General features: G+C 31.8%; 3 protein-coding genes across 6 annotated transcripts; 1 reads left to right on the forward strand and 2 right to left on the reverse strand.

Annotated features, from left to right (window-relative positions):
- Window positions 2,663–6,255, reverse strand: LOC109355418 (E3 ubiquitin ligase BIG BROTHER-like). 3 transcript variants are annotated; one of them, XM_019598573.1, is made up of 8 exons: window positions 6,141–6,255; window positions 5,439–5,591; window positions 4,968–5,199; window positions 4,494–4,531; window positions 4,315–4,359; window positions 3,919–4,046; window positions 3,161–3,269; window positions 2,663–3,076 (listed from the first exon to the last, which is right to left on the reverse strand). In XM_019598573.1, the coding sequence occupies exons 2-8, from the start codon at window positions 5,577–5,579 to the stop codon at window positions 3,023–3,025; spliced, it is 747 nt and encodes a 248-aa protein (XP_019454118.1). In that variant the 5' UTR covers window positions 5,580–5,591; window positions 6,141–6,255; the 3' UTR covers window positions 2,663–3,022. The 3 variants fall into 3 exon arrangements, with proteins under 3 accessions (XP_019454118.1, XP_019454117.1, XP_019454119.1); XM_019598572.1 differs by having other exon boundaries at window positions 5,439–5,607; XM_019598574.1 differs by having other exon boundaries at window positions 5,439–5,607; window positions 6,188–6,206.
- Window positions 7,791–11,633, reverse strand: LOC109355417 (zinc transporter ZTP29-like). Of its 2 annotated transcripts, XM_019598571.1 has the most exons (13): window positions 11,426–11,633; window positions 10,827–10,885; window positions 10,589–10,681; window positions 10,391–10,483; window positions 10,207–10,288; window positions 10,030–10,085; window positions 9,815–9,871; window positions 9,584–9,624; window positions 8,849–8,916; window positions 8,482–8,538; window positions 8,278–8,395; window positions 7,957–8,013; window positions 7,791–7,920 (listed from the first exon to the last, which is right to left on the reverse strand). In XM_019598571.1, the coding sequence occupies exons 1-12, from the start codon at window positions 11,487–11,489 to the stop codon at window positions 7,968–7,970; spliced, it is 834 nt and encodes a 277-aa protein (XP_019454116.1). In that variant the 5' UTR covers window positions 11,490–11,633; the 3' UTR covers window positions 7,791–7,920; window positions 7,957–7,967. The 2 variants fall into 2 exon arrangements, with proteins under 2 accessions (XP_019454116.1, XP_019454115.1); XM_019598570.1 differs by having other exon boundaries at window positions 7,791–8,013; window positions 11,426–11,632.
- LOC109355420 (zinc finger A20 and AN1 domain-containing stress-associated protein 8-like) lies at window positions 15,076–17,176 on the forward strand. Its single transcript, XM_019598576.1, has 2 exons — window positions 15,076–15,162; window positions 16,430–17,176. Exon 2 carries the CDS (start codon window positions 16,446–16,448, stop codon window positions 16,959–16,961), a length of 516 nt encoding a protein of 171 aa, XP_019454121.1. The 5' UTR covers window positions 15,076–15,162; window positions 16,430–16,445; the 3' UTR covers window positions 16,962–17,176.

Raw genomic sequence — 19,447 nt, forward strand, 5'->3', positions numbered from 1 at the left:
ATTGACTATCTTGTAAGAGATATAAGTGTAATTTTTTAAACAAAAAATAGTGTAAAATATAATTAAGTCAAAACAAAATATGTTATATTGTAGAGACAAGTCCAAATAGTATAAATTTCATGTATATTCATTATTTTTTATTTGTTACAAACTACGTCAATAAGTCTAAGAAGGTGTTTAAATTACTCTCATATTATATTGTAACTAACCAAAATAAAGAATAAACATCAACTTTTATACTATTTGAACTTGTCTTCACAATATATCGTATTTTGTTTGACTTAATTACACCCATCACCATTTTTTATTTAAGAAATTACACTTATCTATCTTACAGGGATAATCAGTGTAATGTATATATATAATTAGGAGGGTTCATATATGTTTTAAAAAGGTTCGAATGATTTATGTAATTTCATTAAAACTCATGGGTGTCGCTATAATATACTTTTGTTATTATCATCCAGAAGCTTTAATGTGAAACGGCATATGAATTATGAAGTTAAATGACAATCTTACCTAACTTTTTTCTTCTCTAAATAGTCTCTATCTTTAAAATTTATATATGGGCGTTGATCTTTTCTTCCAAACATCAGTAATTCAATATTTCATGATTGTTAAAAAAAGCAATTAGCTTTGCTGTTATTTTATGCTTAAACATTTTTTTTTATGATTAAACATTTTTTTTATGATTAAACATTTTTTGTACTATTAAAGTATCCTTTTACCTTTTAGATAAATAACTAATCTTTTTGAGGTGTATAATTGTTTCTCTGCACCTTAAAGTATTAGATCATCACCTTGTTGGTTGGTGATTAGATTGAATCAACTTAACATATATCCTTGACAATAGGCTTACATAATTTAACTTTTGACTTTGGAATCACTATCTTTTAACCCAGTAGACATGTGGTTGTTAATTGTTATTGTTAGTCATTATACTATCTGTACATTGATAGTATAAACATGACTTTAATACTAACATTTTTATTTAAGAATCATGTTTTTGTAACTAAAAAATGCTAGTATTATGGTCATGTTTTACCGAGATTTGCATCATAAAATATCGAGTAAGGATTCTTTCTATTAATTGAGAAATAAGTACTATAAAAAAGTGATATGATAAAAGACATTTTCTATTATATATTTCACATTACATTTATGATCTATGTAAAAATTGTGCAGATAGGACCTCTTTTTGCATAACGTAGCCATTTCATTATTTGTCTTGAGTTATTGTTAGATAGTGAGAATAATATTATTCTGATATATTGTTGTAGGTGACTGATGTTACAGATTTATTGCTACTTCAAATAATAGTGTGGTTATGGGCATATTCTCATTTAACTACAGAGTTCAATGTTTGCTCTCTTCCTGAACTTGCATACTTAAACTCCGTACAGCATTCACACAAAAAAATACTGTAAGAATTATTAACAAACAGAATGGTAAAAATCCGTACTGCATACTTAACTAAATCTAAATTCATATTTTGCTTCCTAAAGATCTTTAAAACGGATTTTGTTTTTATGCATAAAATCGTTTATATACTTTGTCTAAGAATGATGGAATCTGTAAATGTCATAAGAGTCAATTAAAGAATTGAATTTCATTAAATAATTTGGCATATACAGTGGAGGCATATATAATTAGAGTCGTAGTCGAACAAGTTTTGTAGCTGGAATGTCTTGTTGTTTAACATGGTGACGTCTCCTTTCACATTGGCAAAAGAAAATAAATGTATTTATATTGTTTACTTCTTTTTTGATCAACTTACTTTAGACATATCTTGGTTGTTATCTATAAATATGCTACACATTTGTTGTTTATACAGAGACGCCTATATATAAGTGTTCTATTCTTTTTAGTATAACTAATATATTCCCTTACCCTATTGATAAAAATTAATCCATTTTAAGTGCATGATTGTTTTCCGACAAATACTACTCATAAAAATTAAACATTTAACATTTTATTTATTTGGGGATCTAGTATGACTATATGCTACTAGACCAACATTATGTTGATATATGATTTACATTGTAAACTAATTATCGCAATATTCAAAATCACATTGATAGTGATTTCCTCTCTAATCAACTCCTAGTCCATGCATGCTTGTTATTTATTACCTCAACCAAGTGAATATGATTACACCAATATGATATTACCATGATGTGATAATCTTTTGATGAACACCTCAAACCTTATAGCTCAAGGACTTGTGCTAGTGTAAGAAGGCAGTACCAACCCACACGGTTTGTTTGAGAATTAGATTTTGGAGAGGAAGGAAAAGAAATGGAAGATTGAGAGTCATTTTACATATGTATTTCATGGCTCTCAAGTCTTCTTTTTCTCTTCATTCCCCTCCAAAATCCAACTTCCAAACAAATCCATAGAGAATTCATGTTTGAGGCGAAACAAACAGAAAGAAGAGTTATGCAATTGCAATCCATGTTGCAAGGAGAATTCCATGAAGAAGGGGGATAGATTTGGTTGTGGTCATAGATTTACTGGGAAGCATTTTGGCACTTCACCTCAATAAAATTGAACAGATAAAATAATAGAAAATAAGAAAAGAGATTTCCTTATGCTGAGATTATATTGGTGAGGTGCTTCAACTTCAAGTTCAATTGTCACACAAGGAGTCTGGAATTTTGTCATAAAAATTGCAAATACAATTTCATATAATCATATTCCCCCAATGTAGATAGACACTATCAGTAGTGAGTGGCAATAAACATGAACACATAGGACATTGTATACAAATACTATGAAAAGTACCATAAGCCAGCCTCTCCAATACACAACCATGAAGCATGTCCATTCTCTATATCAAACTATATGATTCTGACCATTTTACTGCACTCTTTGTATTTTCACTAAACCCAACATAGTAGGTCGTTTGTCTATGAAAAGGAAACATAGCAAATGAATATATTTCTAGTGAAGACCCAAACTGAAGGAGAAACAAACAGAAACATGCAAAGATTGCATGTTGCTCCTATTTGCTCATCTGTGATTATTTGTGTTTTGACTTGTCTGCAAACACCTCTGTGTAACATATCGGACAAGCCTAAAGACAAAAGCACGGTAAAAACATAAACGTCAGAATAAGCATTAAATTTATATTTTCATGACAAGTTGATGAATATCTTGCCTTATTGATGCTAAGCCATTTGTTCCCACAGCTAGCATGATACATGTGTTTACATGGCAAAGTGATCCGCTTGTCCCCTCTTCTATATTCCATTTGGCAAATAACACATCTAAACAAAAATACACGTTAGGAAGAGGAGGCAAGATCCAAATATTTGATCTTCTGCCATAAAATAACAGGCAAGGTTTGGAAGTGCAATACCCATCTGGACGTTTCCAAGTTCCAGATTAAGGAAAGAAACATAAAATCTTCAAAGTTCGTTCGTTTGGGTCCACATTTTTTTCTTAGTTACATATTATGTGAAAGAGGACGAATTAGATTTTAGGGCAATGATCAATGGTTAAAGTGTTCATTGATAATCTATGCATTTCTTAGTTCATAAGAATCTACCTTCCCATGTCATTTACTAACTGATATATAATCTTCATCTGTGAGATATGCACCTTATTCATCTTAACCACATAATACATTGCATTTAAGCTATACAAAGTAGTGTTTGGACAATTAAAGAAGACATAATATCAGTGATTAAAATTAACCCAAAAAAATAAGCTCAATTGCAGCAATCTCTAAGCTCCAAGGTCAATTTGGACACACGGAAGAAAGCAGGATTGTTTGTTAGAAACTAGTCAATGAAGAATAAAAGCAGAAATAAGGATTTCTAAAGTTAGATGCATGAATTTTTTCAAATGTAATGGCTGAATGCATAAGAAAAGCAAGAATTGTATTAAAACACAGTGCAAAAACCTAAATGTTACCTCTCATCCCGTGACTTTTTCCTCAAGAAGAACCCACACTTGTACTTTGAAACTGGAAGCAAGGAAATCTGTTCTTGGGTGAGACCACGGCTTTGAGTTCCGACAGCCTCGCTTAATTCAAGTAGTTCCTGCAATAAACAACAATATGATATTAATGAGGGGAATTACAAGGGAATCATCACAAATATAAGGGGCTATATACTTTAAACTTTAATTAATCGGTACTCGACAGTTAATATCTAGAAGATTGACGCAATGCTATCAGGAAATCAGATATATAGTATCTGTAATTTAAGGAAGACTGGAAGAAATATATAAAGCCCTAGAAGAAGTGGTATCTAAGACTCAAATCTTATAAAGCCCTAGAAGAGATGGTATCTAAGGCTCCAATCTAACCTCATAGGTCATGTCATCAGGATCAATACTGTCTTGCCAAATGACCTGCAAAAATTAGAAAAAAGGCTAAGATAATCTTTTACTCTGCTTCTACTGATGAAATGGGTAAAGGTAACTACACAAACTTCCTAGATGTTCATTGCATTTGACTATATTATGCAACTTTTGAAGGCAAATACCTGATAATCATTGGAATTACTATGATGTCTTCGTGGGCCTGAAAGAAAATAAACAGATATCTAAATCACGAGCAAACATTTTATATGCAGGGTAAAAAGACTAAACTACCAAATGACAGCACTGCAAAAGGGGGTTTGGATAGACTTTAATGACTGAAACAGATACCTGACTTTCTAAATGCAGTTTTTCAAACATTGTGATACACTGATGCTCATAACAGAGTCAACAATCCTTTAACTCAAAGAGCAGAGGTCTGAGGTGAGCAGCAATGCTCTTTCAAGGAACTCACACATACCCGACAGTTCATTTAGTCACCCAGATATCACCAAAATGTAACTAACTAACTAACTACTTATGATGTGCCGGACACTGACAGGGCATTTGTTTTTAGATTGTAGAAATGCTTCAGAGGCTAATCTGAGCCCCTTTTATATATTAGGAGAATCATCTTCAAATGAAACTCAAGAACTTACACTCAATAGAATTGTCTCGTGTATCAGTGTTTACACTTTCTCCCCATTCTGTACTTGCTGTTGTCGTCTGTTCACTAACTACCGGTGAGTTTCCCAAAGGCCTCCTATAGTCATCCACTGGTGATTGATGATGGCTTAAGTCATCACCATGACTGTAACGATAGTATGAATTGCTGTCAACTTCAGATAGTCCAAACTTGTAAAAGCTTGAAGCTGAAGGGTAGGAACTCTCCTGCATATACAAATGGGATTTTATTTAACATTTATACTTGAATATCAGGAGCCATTTCTAGTAGTCTTCAATTAATAACAACAGAACAATTAAAAATTTGCTGATAAAATATGAAACTGAGAACAGTCTTTTCCAACAGATCTACAAGAAGAAAACAAGAAATGAAGTGCGACAATGTCGAACGAAACAAAGCGAAAAAATGTCTTAAACAGAATATATATTACAGTCATTTCAGGTACCTGAGCATGTGATGCACCAGAAAAAATGAAGTTGACATGTTCATAGGTAAGACCTTCAAAATATTCAATAAAGCTCCCTGCAGTATTATAGGGATAGCTGGTGTTATTGTAATGCACCTCCATATTTGGGCCCCAACTCATTTTGAACCCTTCCTGCTAGACAAGTATTCTGCAGAGTGAATTCACAACAGATTACAGAAAATAATGAAAACACAATAAGATGCACAAACAAATATAAGAGCTTCATAAAAGCATCAATAGATATATACAAATATATTCTCCACAGATTCACCAACTCCAAGCCATAATAAGATTCATCAATAAAAGATTAATTAATTAACACAAAATCATTCCCCTCCCACCATTCAGAGAGACCTAAAACGTAAACTTCTAAAGCAAAATTCAGACAAATGTTAAGTGATGTGAAGGTAAATGCCATTAATCCAAAGAATAATCCAGCATGTTGAGCATTTTCTAATTAGATTCACTAAAGTTGAGAACTAACATTTTTTGAGATCTATGCTTAAAAATCATCTTAATATTAAAAAAAGTCAATACTAAAAAGATTGAGATCTCTGGTTAAGAAACACAGATTCATCAATGATGATAATATTCTCCGTCGCATCGCAGTGACAATGCACTTCGCTTCAAACACGTGAATAGTGAGAAGCAAACAAGGCAGAAAGTAAAAGAGTAGAGTACCTAGAAATTACAACAAATGTCGTAGTGAATATGAAAATGGTACGGACCAAAACCAGAAAATAGTGAAGATGAAGAAGAATAGAGAGAAAGATCGAAAAACCGATCTAGAGAGAGTTTAGAAGGAAGAGAAATGAAAATGAAAATGAAAATGAAAATGGTGAATGGTTTTGTAACTCACTCTCTTGTATTTTCTCTCTCACTACGCATTGGTTTCAGCAACACGCCAAGTTCATTAGATGAACTATGTTCACCAGCATTGCACCTCTTCTTTAACTGTTACTCATTACTTTTATTTTTTATATCTCTCATAAAGGGGAATACAACTCAACACAACATCTTCTTTTCTTTTTCTCTTTTTTTCCTATTCTTTTTGTCTTTTCTAAATCTCTATTTTTTATTCCATTTCCTTATTTTTATGCTATACTCCTACAATGATAGTAGTAATTGACTCTGATGTATTAATAAATGAGGAGACCACCAAATCATTGGGTTTTTGGTAGTGGCAACATTAGTGGTTGGTCTGTGTCTAGAAAAGGAGCATGTGGCTTGACTCAAGAATGTGGTTGAAGACCGGTGATCAAACAAAATTACAAGTTTGTTAGGAATCAACCTACTAAAACTATGTTTGCTTTACAAATTATGAGTCCCTCAAAATGATTTGAATTTTGAAAAGCAAAATTTGCAAATATTTTAAATTAAGTAATGTGAAAATATTTTTTTATTAATCATACAATTCAAATTTAACCATTTTTTAATGATTAGATAAGATAAGAACATGATAAGATAGATAATATAATATGATAAACTCTTATGATGTTTAATATTTGGTGTTCAAAAGATATTGAAATGACAATATTAGTAGTGGTAATGATGGTACATGTAAAGATATGAGGGTCAATATTCTCATTTTTAATTAATATAAAAAATATATAATGTGATAAAAGATTATTTCCTATGTAATCTCTTATAGTGAAAAAGAAGCTATAAGCAAATCATATATTTCTTCATTCTCTCTTTTGGATAAAACTAAACAAGCACAGTAAACATGTCTAACTAAGAAGTAAGAAGGAACAAATGAAAAAGGCTATGAGGCATGTGAGAGAATCAAGCATAACACATAATTGAGAAGCGAATGATACAAAAACTTGGCATGCAAGTTAAGTGAGGGGCGAAAAGTATCATTAAAATTATAGGCCCTTCACATTACTTTTGTTTGCCACGCCTAAAGAACCAATGACACATTCGGTTGGTCATGATTAATACCAAACACAACGATTCTCTTCTATCTTGTTCCACAACCTAATGATTTTCTGCTAATTATTCTGCATCACCGCTCTAATAATACAATCACCAAATATTTCCTTTTAACTTTACAAACTTATGACTATTTCTCTAAGTTTCTAACTCTATACTCTCCTCTTGTATCTCCACTCTCTTGTTCCAAATTATTTTTGGCACTATAATTTTCTTGTCAACATTTCATATATGGGTTTATGTCTCATACTATGTCTCGTATTAATGATAATAAAGAAAAAACATGACATGTCATTTTTAATCAACATGACATGTTTTGATTAGGGCAAGACAAACTTTAAGACAACAGTTATCTCATATCTGTTTCATATTTGTTATACCCTTGTCGGAAATAAGTATTTACAATTTGTGTATTTTATTGCATATTGAATTACATTATTCTGTTTACATTTGTCTATAGGGTAAACTATAGTTATTGGTGAAATGCATTCTACTCTTCATAGATGGTTGTACAGTACTGTGATTTGAAGTTAGCCAGTTTCATGTCAGAAAATAATACAAGATAGTTCCAAGCTACATGCCCAAGTCCTCTGGTATGCTGATATGTAGAAAATACAGGCTGCACATAAAGCAATACTTATGAGATAATTACAAGTAAGGAATCAATTTAGACACTTTATAGTGCAATTAAATCCTTCATTGGCAAGTAATCTTCATGTTAATAGTTTCTAATTAACATGCATATTAGTTTTCTCACTTTTTATAACTACAAACATGAAACATGACTCTAATACATTAAATTTACCAAACTAAGTAACCATAAAAAACCAAATGATAACATCATCTCATGAAATGAGTTTTTATTTGCAATGAGATTTGTCACCTTGCTGACATGAAAGCCATTCCACAGAAGACGGCCTTAACAGATTGCTTCGGTCCGGCGTAATCAAAAGCCAATGGCAGCATTTCATGAAGTGTTAGAAAGGCCATGACTCCACCAACTGTATTTAACATAGAAAAATTGACAAATATAGATAACAAAGTTCCCAAACAAGTTGTGACATTTACAAAATTTATCAGTGCAAACCTGCCCCAAGTAAGCCTTCAAGAATCTCAGGACTTAAACTGCTAGGGAATAGACATGCTACAGAGAAAGAAGAAAATTCATCACAGAAAGTTCAAATTTACTAATTCACACATATTCAAGATTGCCAATGTGTTAAAAAAAGTGTATAAATATAGTTAAAGCTTAAAAACCAACTATGATGTCTAGAGTGAAAGAGATTCAACATGCAAGGTTGAATTAGGCATGTATCCTTTGGTTGACCTTAATTTTGAAGCATGTCCTTATAAATAATATGCTACATTATTGTCATTATAACAAATTACTGCTTATTCATGTGTTCTGTTTCTTTGAAAGAAAAAGAGTCATGTAATAAAAGTGGGTGATATACCTATAATTATAACACCAAGGGGTTCTGCAAAGCCAGAAAGTGATGCCAATTTGAATGCTTCCCATTTACTAAGAAACATCAAGGAATGAAAAGTTTAGTTAAAATTCAAATTTAAGATTACTGGTGTAACACATTAACAACAACAACTATAGATTTAAAAATTAACTAACAATTCTAGATGTTATTATGTAACAAAAAAATTAAGTGTGTCAAATTTGTGAATGTGAACATCCTGTATTAACTAGGGATAGCAATATGGGCTTGACCCGACGGGCCAGCCCGTTTGGATTGTCATTTTTAGAAGGTTGGACTGGAGATTTGAGCCCTTTTAACAACAAGGGTCGGGTCAGGCCAGACCAGCCCATATTTGGGCGGGCCAAAGGTGGGTCGGGCCGGGGTGGCTCGTATTGCCACCCTTAGTATTAACGATAAAAAACCTCCAAAGTTAACATCATCTAGCCATCATTTACATTGCTAACATCACATTTACTGCTAATAATGTAAAAATTAGAAAAACACCAAAAGGTGATCACATTCATCAGCAAGCCTTTTCAGTACAAATTATTGATATGACAGTTCCAATGTCAAATTCTCAGAGCTGCTGAGGACATATTTCCCTGTGTTTATTTCATATATATAGTTGTTGATTCCATTGTTTCTTACTCTTATCTCAGAATGACTAGCAACCAACAAGAAGGCTAAAGTAATAGAAATCAAACCAATGAAGGTTCTTGCCTCTGTGTTGCATAATATATAGGAAGCGCGACAGCAACACCCTGCAAAATCAGAAGATTCTTACAATTGTTCATGTGAAACTAAAAAAACTACAATACAAACAAAACTAAAGTAAAATATTGAAAGAAAACATCAAATAAGTATCAAAGGCTTTACACCATTGCTAATTGCAACAAAAAGAATCATAGCATCCACTCTAAACAGGCTTTGCCACAAGATAAGAATTTATACCTCTGGGATATTGTGTAGAGCGATGGCCAACGAAAGGTTAAGACCAACACGAAGGCCCTATTGAAAGGAGGATTGCATAAGCATCAAATTGAAGTGACATTAACAGAAGCATTAGTCAGTAACTCAGTATATAGGGAATACTTCACCAATCAATGATAAAAGTTCTTTTGAAAACCCAACATTCTACCAACTAATTTATTTGAAAGAAGGTGTACCTTCATGGATCCAAGGAACACTGCCATTCCTTCTGGAAAATTATGTAAACTTATACCTGGGAGAAAGCCATGAGAAAAATTTCTAGTCAAACTGAAGAATAATCTGAAGTACAATGTAAGAAAAATAATTATCCACCAACAAAAATTTAGCTATGTCTGGAAAGTACTAATACAGACCTATGGCTGTAATAATTCCACTGAGTAAAACTTGGCGCTGACGTTTTTTCATAATGTCCTTGTTTCTTTCATCTCCACCTTTCTATTTTAGCATGTCATAATATTGTTAGAATTTTACCTAGCAAGTAATATAGAAACTGCAATGCCATTATGAAAATGCAAGAAAACAGATTCACTAAAAAACCTTTCTGCTCTGGTCATCTGAAATGGGAGCAGATGCAGGAGGTTCTGGGATAAATTTGGAAACAACTGCAAAAAATATGACTCCAGCAAAAAACTACATGAACAAGAAAATGAAACTTTTTGGTCAGAACAAATATGAACATGGTAATGATATATATGGAACAGAACATAGAGTGAAGTGCAAAGCGACAAAGCGTACCCATAGGTTGGCTTTCAAGAAGCCAAGTGCATTCAAAGCATTGTGAACCAAATCAAAGAAAGATATGCTAAGCATCAAACCAGCAGCAAAACCCTTCATGGAAGGAAAAGCTTTAAGAAAGTTGGCTTATTGCTAAAGTAAACAAGTCAACAAATATAATAGAGTTTATGTCACGTTTTCACAGAGATTCTAAATGAATCTATGCAAGAAAAAAGAGACTATCAACCAAGAAAACCACCTGTAACAGGCCAAGCATCTTCAAATTCGGAGCCGGATTAACGATTACTAAAAGTGCACCTGTTCCATTTTTTGAGAAATTTTAGTCTAGTTACATAAGAAAAGTCTATATGCTAATGAAAAAGGGGAACAAGCAAAGATATCATTTTTGCTTCCCATGCAAAAGCATAAGTCAATAAACAAACTTAGAAATCAACATGTGATTGTTATGGAAATTGCAGGATATGCATTAATAAACAATAGAGTCTTACTAATCAGGCTACTGATAATAAAATCAAACATTCCTTCACCACAACACTTGTTAGCATTTGCCTTAACAAAATGCGAATGATGAAGAATAAATGGAGAGTGAATAATTTGTAATAATAACAATGTTATTTGTATAACAATTCTGAACAACAAAGTTTTACAAAAAGAAAGAAGAACCTCCCAGTTTTTATTTTCATATCCCTTTTCCCAAAAATAGAAGTTATGAAGTTTTGATCAACAAAATTGTTTAAAAAACATTTTTTTAGTAAGGAGGGAACAGAAAATGTAAGATAAAAGTGTTTGGTTTGAAGTTATGATTATAGAATTTGATGAAAGAGGAGGCACACATACCTATGGAAGTGCTCAAACCACCCAAACATGAAAGAGCAATACCCAACATGAACTGATAATCCATGAGGATGAACCTGAATAACACAATTACAGAAACTAAGAAAGGATAAGAGAAATGGGAGAGAAAACCAAGGAATGAAGGCTTATATATACATAGTTGTAGTTATTATTAGTTTATTTAACAGTGGAGGGAAAGTAGAGGGAGAGGGGAATTTAAATATTCTACAGTGGAACAAGCAACAACAAATTAAGAAAGAGATGGATTGTGTTATATCACCACGAAAAGTACTTTCTTTCTCTCCTCAACCAATCTATACCTAATAATAACCCATTATCTAATCACTTTTCTTCTGTTTCCTCGTGCATGGTCTTGTCTTTTTGCCAACCTTTGTCATTTGAACACTCTGAGACGACAACCTTCACATTTGCATACGTGTTTAATTCAGTTTTTGTCTGTAGACAAATTCAATTCTTGTTCTCAATCTAGAAGGTCTTTAGGATGGGTGACTTTTTTTGGAACTTAGAATATCAGTAGTTAATTTTACCATATGATGAAAACTATGAAATTTAAATGACAGTATAACTTTCATGCATTATTATTGCTAGTTTTTTCTATACAACCAACTGTATCTCCATATTCAAAAAGGGTAAGGAATGAATCATTTTCAGGTATTTGAATATCTCTCTTAACGAGTGTTCTTAGGAATTGAACTTTTTACGATTGTTAGTATTATTGCTAGTTTGCTCCTATTGATAAATTGTATTTCATCTCATATATGTGATGAAAATAATAATCTATAGTATAAAAAGTATTTATATATTTACGAATGATTTATTCAGGTGATATATATTTAATTGGCTTTTGGTTTGACAAGAAAATGAGACAAAAAAGATCACCTTGTGGTTTGAGAAGTGAGTCTCAATGCTCTTCATGTGTTTCTTCTGTCTTAATTTACAAATTTACATAAATTTTACTAAATTCTTCTACTAATTATCCTACTAATTCTCATAAGGTGACATATATCACCTTAGTAAAAAAAGAAAATTAAGACTCAAATTACATTTATCCCATTTTCCATATTCTACCCCTTCTTCCACTGCCATCGAACACTTTTTATTTATTCTCAAAGCAAGGGAAGATATTATTCTTTTTACAAAAGTTAGGATCCAATCATAATCTTATTTATTCTCACTTGTGACTCTTCAGGATAAATTAATCCAGAACAGTGCTCTTACTCATAGTGTCATCCACCACTAGAGGAGAAAATAATGGAAATGAAGAGAATCTCTTGTGCTGTCTTTGTGGTTATGGATTTATCTTGTTGCTTCCTCCAATGGAGCTTGATTCTCCTCCTTCTGCCCATTTTACTTGCAATAATCAATAAGTTTATCATTGGAAGAGGATTTTGATTTGTGTTCATTTCGTTAATTGTGTTAACATTTAAAGAAAAATATGTAGTATTTATGTATCAATTTTTACACTAACATTACATAAATTTTACACTCTCATATTAGTGTGTTCCTTATGTTAATGGATTTATTGGAGAAATGTACTGATTTGATAAATAAAAAATGTTACTTTAAAATCTATTTGTATACCTCTCCCTTTATACTAAAAACTGCTGATTACTTAGTTCTGTTTAAGCAAAAAGAGTTTTGTAAATTTGTGGTTTTATGAGAAATCCTCAACCTAAATCTCATTTATTTTGGTCTTTCAATCTATCTATGGAGAGCCTGAAAGTGGAAGAAAAAAAGAAGGGGCACTCTGTAACTTCAGATTTAATGTACAGTTACAGTGTAAGCTCAAAACCAGAATGTCTCTTGCTTGATTAGAAATGTTCAAGCTAAAATTGTAATTCAACAGAAAATACCATTAACTGGTGGAGAAATGCATAGAAATGAACATAATCTCCCTTTCAAAACTACCAACAGGAGTTATGTCCATTTTATCAACACTGGCAAAACATCTTAGCAAGAGTTTCATTTTGAGATGTATGCATTTCTCCTTGTAGAATGTAAGGTAAACCATGTAGGTACAATGCAACCACATGAGTAAATTATTGGTACCACATAATCTTTATTTGTTGTTATATATAATATTTTGTTACTATCTTCTCCTCCTTTGAGTAATAAATTAATCATTTTTGATGTGTCTGACTATTTCTCTTAACAAATATCAATCTCAATAATTGAATTATTAATCTTTTGATTATCGTGAAGATCTATGTGAATCTTATGCTATTAGCCCAAACATATTACTGGTATGTATATATGAATAGTCATATATAATATAATAAATGAACTATAATTGGTATGTTATTAAAATTATTCATTAGATGGAATTTATTTAATATAATTTTTTTTTGTAATATTAAAGATATCTCTTACTTACTTATTGATAAGAAACTAATCATATTTGAGTATATACATGTTTATGCAACAAATATCGTTTTCAGGAATTGAATTTTTAATATTCTATGCCATATAAATATCAAATGAACCCTTACATACAAAACTGGATTAATTTAAATAGAGATTTAATTATCTCAGATTGGAAAATATCCAGCCCAAATAAAAAACAACGGCTCTAATTATATTTTTTGTTTTCAAAATATACAAGGAAAATATGCTTTTAAGAATATTAGTGTTGACAGCTAGTTTGTACTTGTGAGTCTGCATTATATGTCCCTAAGTACTTTTAAGTTTTATATATTTTAGTTGAGAGAATTAAAATGTATATTTTGTGTTTGTATATTTTATATATTTATTTTTATTATAATGTTTTATTTAAGTTGAGATGAATGATTATTGTAGTAATGATGTTTACTTAGGATTATATGTTTTGTATGAAATAATAACTAATATTGAACGCACAATAGGAATGTGGAAATTATATTATGCTAATAGTTATACTATATATTGTCTTTATATATATAGATATAGATTAAACAATATACCCAGAAATGAGATCAATGTGAAAGGGAATAATTAATTGTGTGAAATATATATGTATTAATAGTGTAAATATCTATACACATATCATTTACATTCATTTGAATTACTTTTTAAAAAAGATTAATAATAATTAAAAATAAATGATGCATTATGCAGTCACAATATAAAAAACTCTTATACTTTATATATATATATATATATCTTTATCTCTATTTAATTTAAGTTGTCATACAAAAAATCAATAATAAGAATAAAATGACAAGACTACCATAAACATATCTGCTGTCTAATAAAAAATGTGTTAATTTATATACAATTATTTATGCTTGTTCAGAAAAAATGTATTTATATTAAAATGTAATAATTAAGTATTTCTCGTACTAATAAAAAATAACATTAGATGAAGTGATACACTTCTCTACACGTGTACAACATCTTACGTACCGTTTCACACGAAGGAATCTTGATTGATTAATTAACATAAAAAACATTAGTTAAGGTAATAATTTGATGAGACGCAATAAAAAATGTTAATGCATTGGAGCATGTATCATCCCCGAAAAGCAGAGGCAATAAACAATCCCAGCTGGCAAAACCGTCGATATGGCAAATGAAAAATAGACAACCTTGGGAATGTAGTAGTAACACCCTCACCCAATAATAACTAGCCACGTCATCATCATAGAAGCAGCAATAAAATCCTTTTTAAATAACAATCACTGACACAGACAAACACGGCGCACGCTTCTCTCTCTCTCCTCTCTTGATCCCAAATCGATTAGGTTAGGGTTTCCCTTATCTCTCTTTGATTTTTACTTGTTATCGTCTTCGATTATTTTTCACCCCCTTTCCCTTTTGTTGTTTTATTTCGTGAATCCAGGATTCATATCCGATGCGGTTCTAACTTATTGATCGACGTCAACGTTTCTTTTCGATTTTTAAAAAAATTATTTTTTCGCCGACCAACAAGTTTGGCTTTCGTTATGTCTTGCAATTTTTGTTTAATTTCACGTGTACTATTTGTTTCTGTCCAATTTTAGTTTTCTATGTATTATGTAAAGGGATCTCTGTTTAAGTTAGGTGGAAAAAATCCTAAGTTGTATTTGCAGTTATGGACTTTTCTTTTTGAGTTTATGTACAGTAGAGTTGGTATTTGTGAATGCAAACTGCATGTACAGAAATATTCGAAGTTATCAATATATGTTTATGAAACATTTTCCTCACATGTCATGCTGGTGTGTTATGGAATTTATTGCAATTTTTGGTGCTGAGACTCAATAATGTGGTGTTTGTCCTCTGTTCTGGCATGGGATATAGCTTCTGGACTTGCCTGTTCCTAATGATTTGGAGTTGGACGCTTGATATTTCCATTTGGGGCCTCTATACTATAGCCATCTTAATTTTTTAATCAGAAGGGAAGCTGTCTCAAATTATAATTGAGAAGAAATGCAATAGTATACACTGGTAGTGATATATTTCATGTTGTCTGTGGCAAACCCTACCTACTTGGCTGCTGCATGTGATTTTAATTAAGTGCTTAATATTGTGTAGATAAACTTTTACACATGGCCAATAGGGTGGTATAGTTGTAGCAAGTCATAATTTGAGCTTATAAAAAGTCGATGCCAAAAACTACTATTGCCACTTCTTGTATGAAGTATATTGATGACACTCCTGTACTCTTCTGTGATTCATTTTACTAGTTTGTGCTAATTTCTATTTTTTCAGGAGTTTACTTTAATCTTTGGCTACAATTACAACTTGGAAATTTTGGGTTTATCTGTTTATGTAAACTTGCATTGCCATGCTTAAAGAGAAGCAAGGGAGCCCCTCTGTTATTTCTTTGTTTAAGTGCACATGTTGGCTAAGAAGCTTGTTGTGGCAATATTTAGTCTGCAGAAAAGACTGCTCATATTGATTCTTTATATCAGTTGGTTAATAATCAAATTAGGATACTGGGTATGCTATAGAGTAGAGTGGAGTATGTTTCTCGCTTGAATACATGATGACTGACTTTAGATATTATTAATTTGAATATCTTTGTTGCAGGAAAGTTGAAAAAAATATGGACCATGACAAGACTGGATGCCAAGCTCCTCCTGAAGGTCCTATATTGTGCGTTAACAACTGTGGATTTTTTGGAAGTGCAGCTACCATGAATATGTGTTCTAAGTGCCACAAAGACATGATGCTCAAAGAGGAGCAGGCCAAGCTTGCAGCATCATCCTTTGGTAATATTATGAATGGATCATCAAGCAGCACTACAACTGAATCTGTTGCTGCCAAGGTGGATGTCCCGGTAAATGCAGTGGAGCCTAAACCTATCTCTGTGCAACCTTCATTTGCTTTCGGTTCAGGGGAGAGTGGTGATACAAAGCCAAAGGACGGTCCAAAGCGTTGCCTTAGCTGCAATAAGCGGGTTGGTTTGACGGGGTTTAATTGTCGTTGTGGTAACCTTTTCTGTGCTGTACATCGCTACTCAAACAAGCATGATTGCCCATTTGATTACCGCACTGCTGGACGGGATGCCATAGCTAAAGCAAACCCAGTTATCAAGGCTGAGAAGCTTGATAAGATATAAGATTTCGTTTCTTGAAGTTTCATGCCGAGATGTTGTGCTCAATTTGATCAAGAAATAACGCAAGATTCCTACATGTTGTAATTTTCTTATTGTATTGTTATATGTGGTGGTGGGACTTGGGTGTTGTAGGACATCTCTGCAATTTGAAGGATTCTATTTCATATGATTGGTGAAAATATAACATGGTAATCGAAGGGTTTAATTTTTTGAATCTATGCTGGTTTGGTGGAAATTGGTGTTCTTATCTTTGTAATGCCAGTATTCTGTCTCCTGGTATGTGAAATACTGCAATTTACAGATGATTTCAAGAGCATCATCCATTGATGGTTAGATTGTAATTGTTATTATAATAGGGAATCTATGAATTTCTGTCTGCAACAGTAGACTGCAAGAAATCGTTTGGGCTTTTCAATGGAGTAGATATAGTAAGTAGGTAAGGGGGTTTAACAGGACAGGAAGGCAAAATAGTTGGAATATATTGTGAATTAGAGAATCGGAATGTTAAAAATTGTATAAAATTAGAGAATAAAGCTCCTCATACCTGGTGGTAACTTACTCTTTCACGAGTTAAACTTTCACAGCCAGGTTAAACTTCATTGTCTTTGTTGACACATGGTACCCAATCAAACCCACGGTTTAACTTCGAACTTTTTCACTGTGGTCTGACTTTAAAAGCGTCTGCATTCTATCTAAAGGGGACATGGAAACATATGCAAAGACAATGAAACCTAGGGATTCTGTCGGACATGAGTTGTGTAGAATAAAATGAGGTTTTTTTGGTACATGTAGAAAAAAATGGTGTTAGAAATAGAGAAAACTGTATTTTATTATTTGATCCACAAAAAGAGAACTACATGTGCAGTAAAAAGAATAATAAACCCATAGAATTTGCTTCTATATTATTTCGTGGTACAGAAACAAGACTCTATTTCGATGTTAAACCTTGGGCCAAGACTATAATTTAAATTGCGGGGTACTCTGAGCTTGGCCCATATAGAAGCCTAATTAGAGGGCTCATTTTTTGTTTGTAGCAATTCTGTAACTCAATCTTATCCACATTTTATGTCAAGTAATCCACAAATTTTGTTAGGGTTCAAACTAATCCACAGCCTTTAGAATTTCAGTTCACACTCATTTTCTCTTAAATTTGCCTTGAAATGTAATAAACGAAGTTATTAATTATTATCTATTTCACCCCCCATTCCTTTTTCTTCATGAAATATGAATGAGTGCCCTAAATGTTATGTTTAAGGAAAACAAATGAAATGTCTTGAAAATTTATATTTTGATATGTTGAGAAAGAAATACAAGATTTAGTTTTCCAATGTCAATTTCATTATCATGTATTCCTTAAATAATAAGTACCATTAGATACTCGTTAATAAAACATTTTTATTAACATAAAATTTTATATCTGACAATAATAAAATGCTAGAAATGATTTAGAATTTAAATCGAGAGTATAGTTATTAGAGTTTGAATGGAGAGCATGGCCCTATTGAATTTTGAATGGAGAGATCTATAATTGGAGTTTGAATATAGAGGCTCACAATGTCTCATAATTTTATTAAGTGATATGACATTTATAGATATAAAAAGTGAACCATTTTCAACATTGATTCAATATATTTTCTTTCTAGAAGAAATATATATATACATACATATATTTAATTTAAATCGAATTTTTTTTATTGTTAAGTATTTCACATGTATAAGAAAATTATAAGGAAATAGCATCCACACTGAAGAATTATATTATACATGGAATACCTAAGTGTGTGTCTCTTTATTGTTATATAGCATTGGGATGAAATTCATAAACGTATAACTTAATTTTCTGCGCATTCCAATAGAACAGAACAAACTCACACATTTAAGACAATCCAACCACCTCAATATTGAATCAAATACCAAGTTTTAAAACATGCTATCTCTGACTTCAATCCATTTTTCGATTATCCCAGGAATTAAGGAAAAATCGGCTGCATTTTTTTCTGTTACCTGAGCAGTAGTGAGTAGTGGTGGTTTAGAAAACAAAGCTAACCCTAGCTAAATGTTAGGGTTGAAAGATATTGATAGGGTTTCCACACCAAACATAACACATGAAAGTTTCCAAGTGTAGTTCATTTCGAGGCGACACGAGAAGTTTCCCGGCATTAACTCCCATCTCTTGGAACTTCGATCCTCGTGACTTCCCTTGTCTCCTACTACTCTTTATGCAATTACCCATACGTCCTTCTCTTTCTACATCACTTATTAATTCAAATTTTCAACACAAATACATGTAAATGTATATTTACATATATAATTGGAATGAAGATTATCGGTCCCAAGATTTAATATAATAAATGTTATTAAAAAAATACTAATTAGTTAAAAAAAAAACCATAAAAACAGGTTTAGAACATGAAAATATAATTTTTTAAAATATGTGATCTTTTTCCTAAACTTACTGTCACGAATAAGATAGAGAGAAACTCCATATA

Source organism: Lupinus angustifolius, chromosome LG08 (assembly GCF_001865875.1).
Source record: "Lupinus angustifolius cultivar Tanjil chromosome LG08, LupAngTanjil_v1.0, whole genome shotgun sequence".
In the NCBI taxonomy this organism is placed as follows: domain Eukaryota; kingdom Viridiplantae; phylum Streptophyta; class Magnoliopsida; order Fabales; family Fabaceae; genus Lupinus; species Lupinus angustifolius.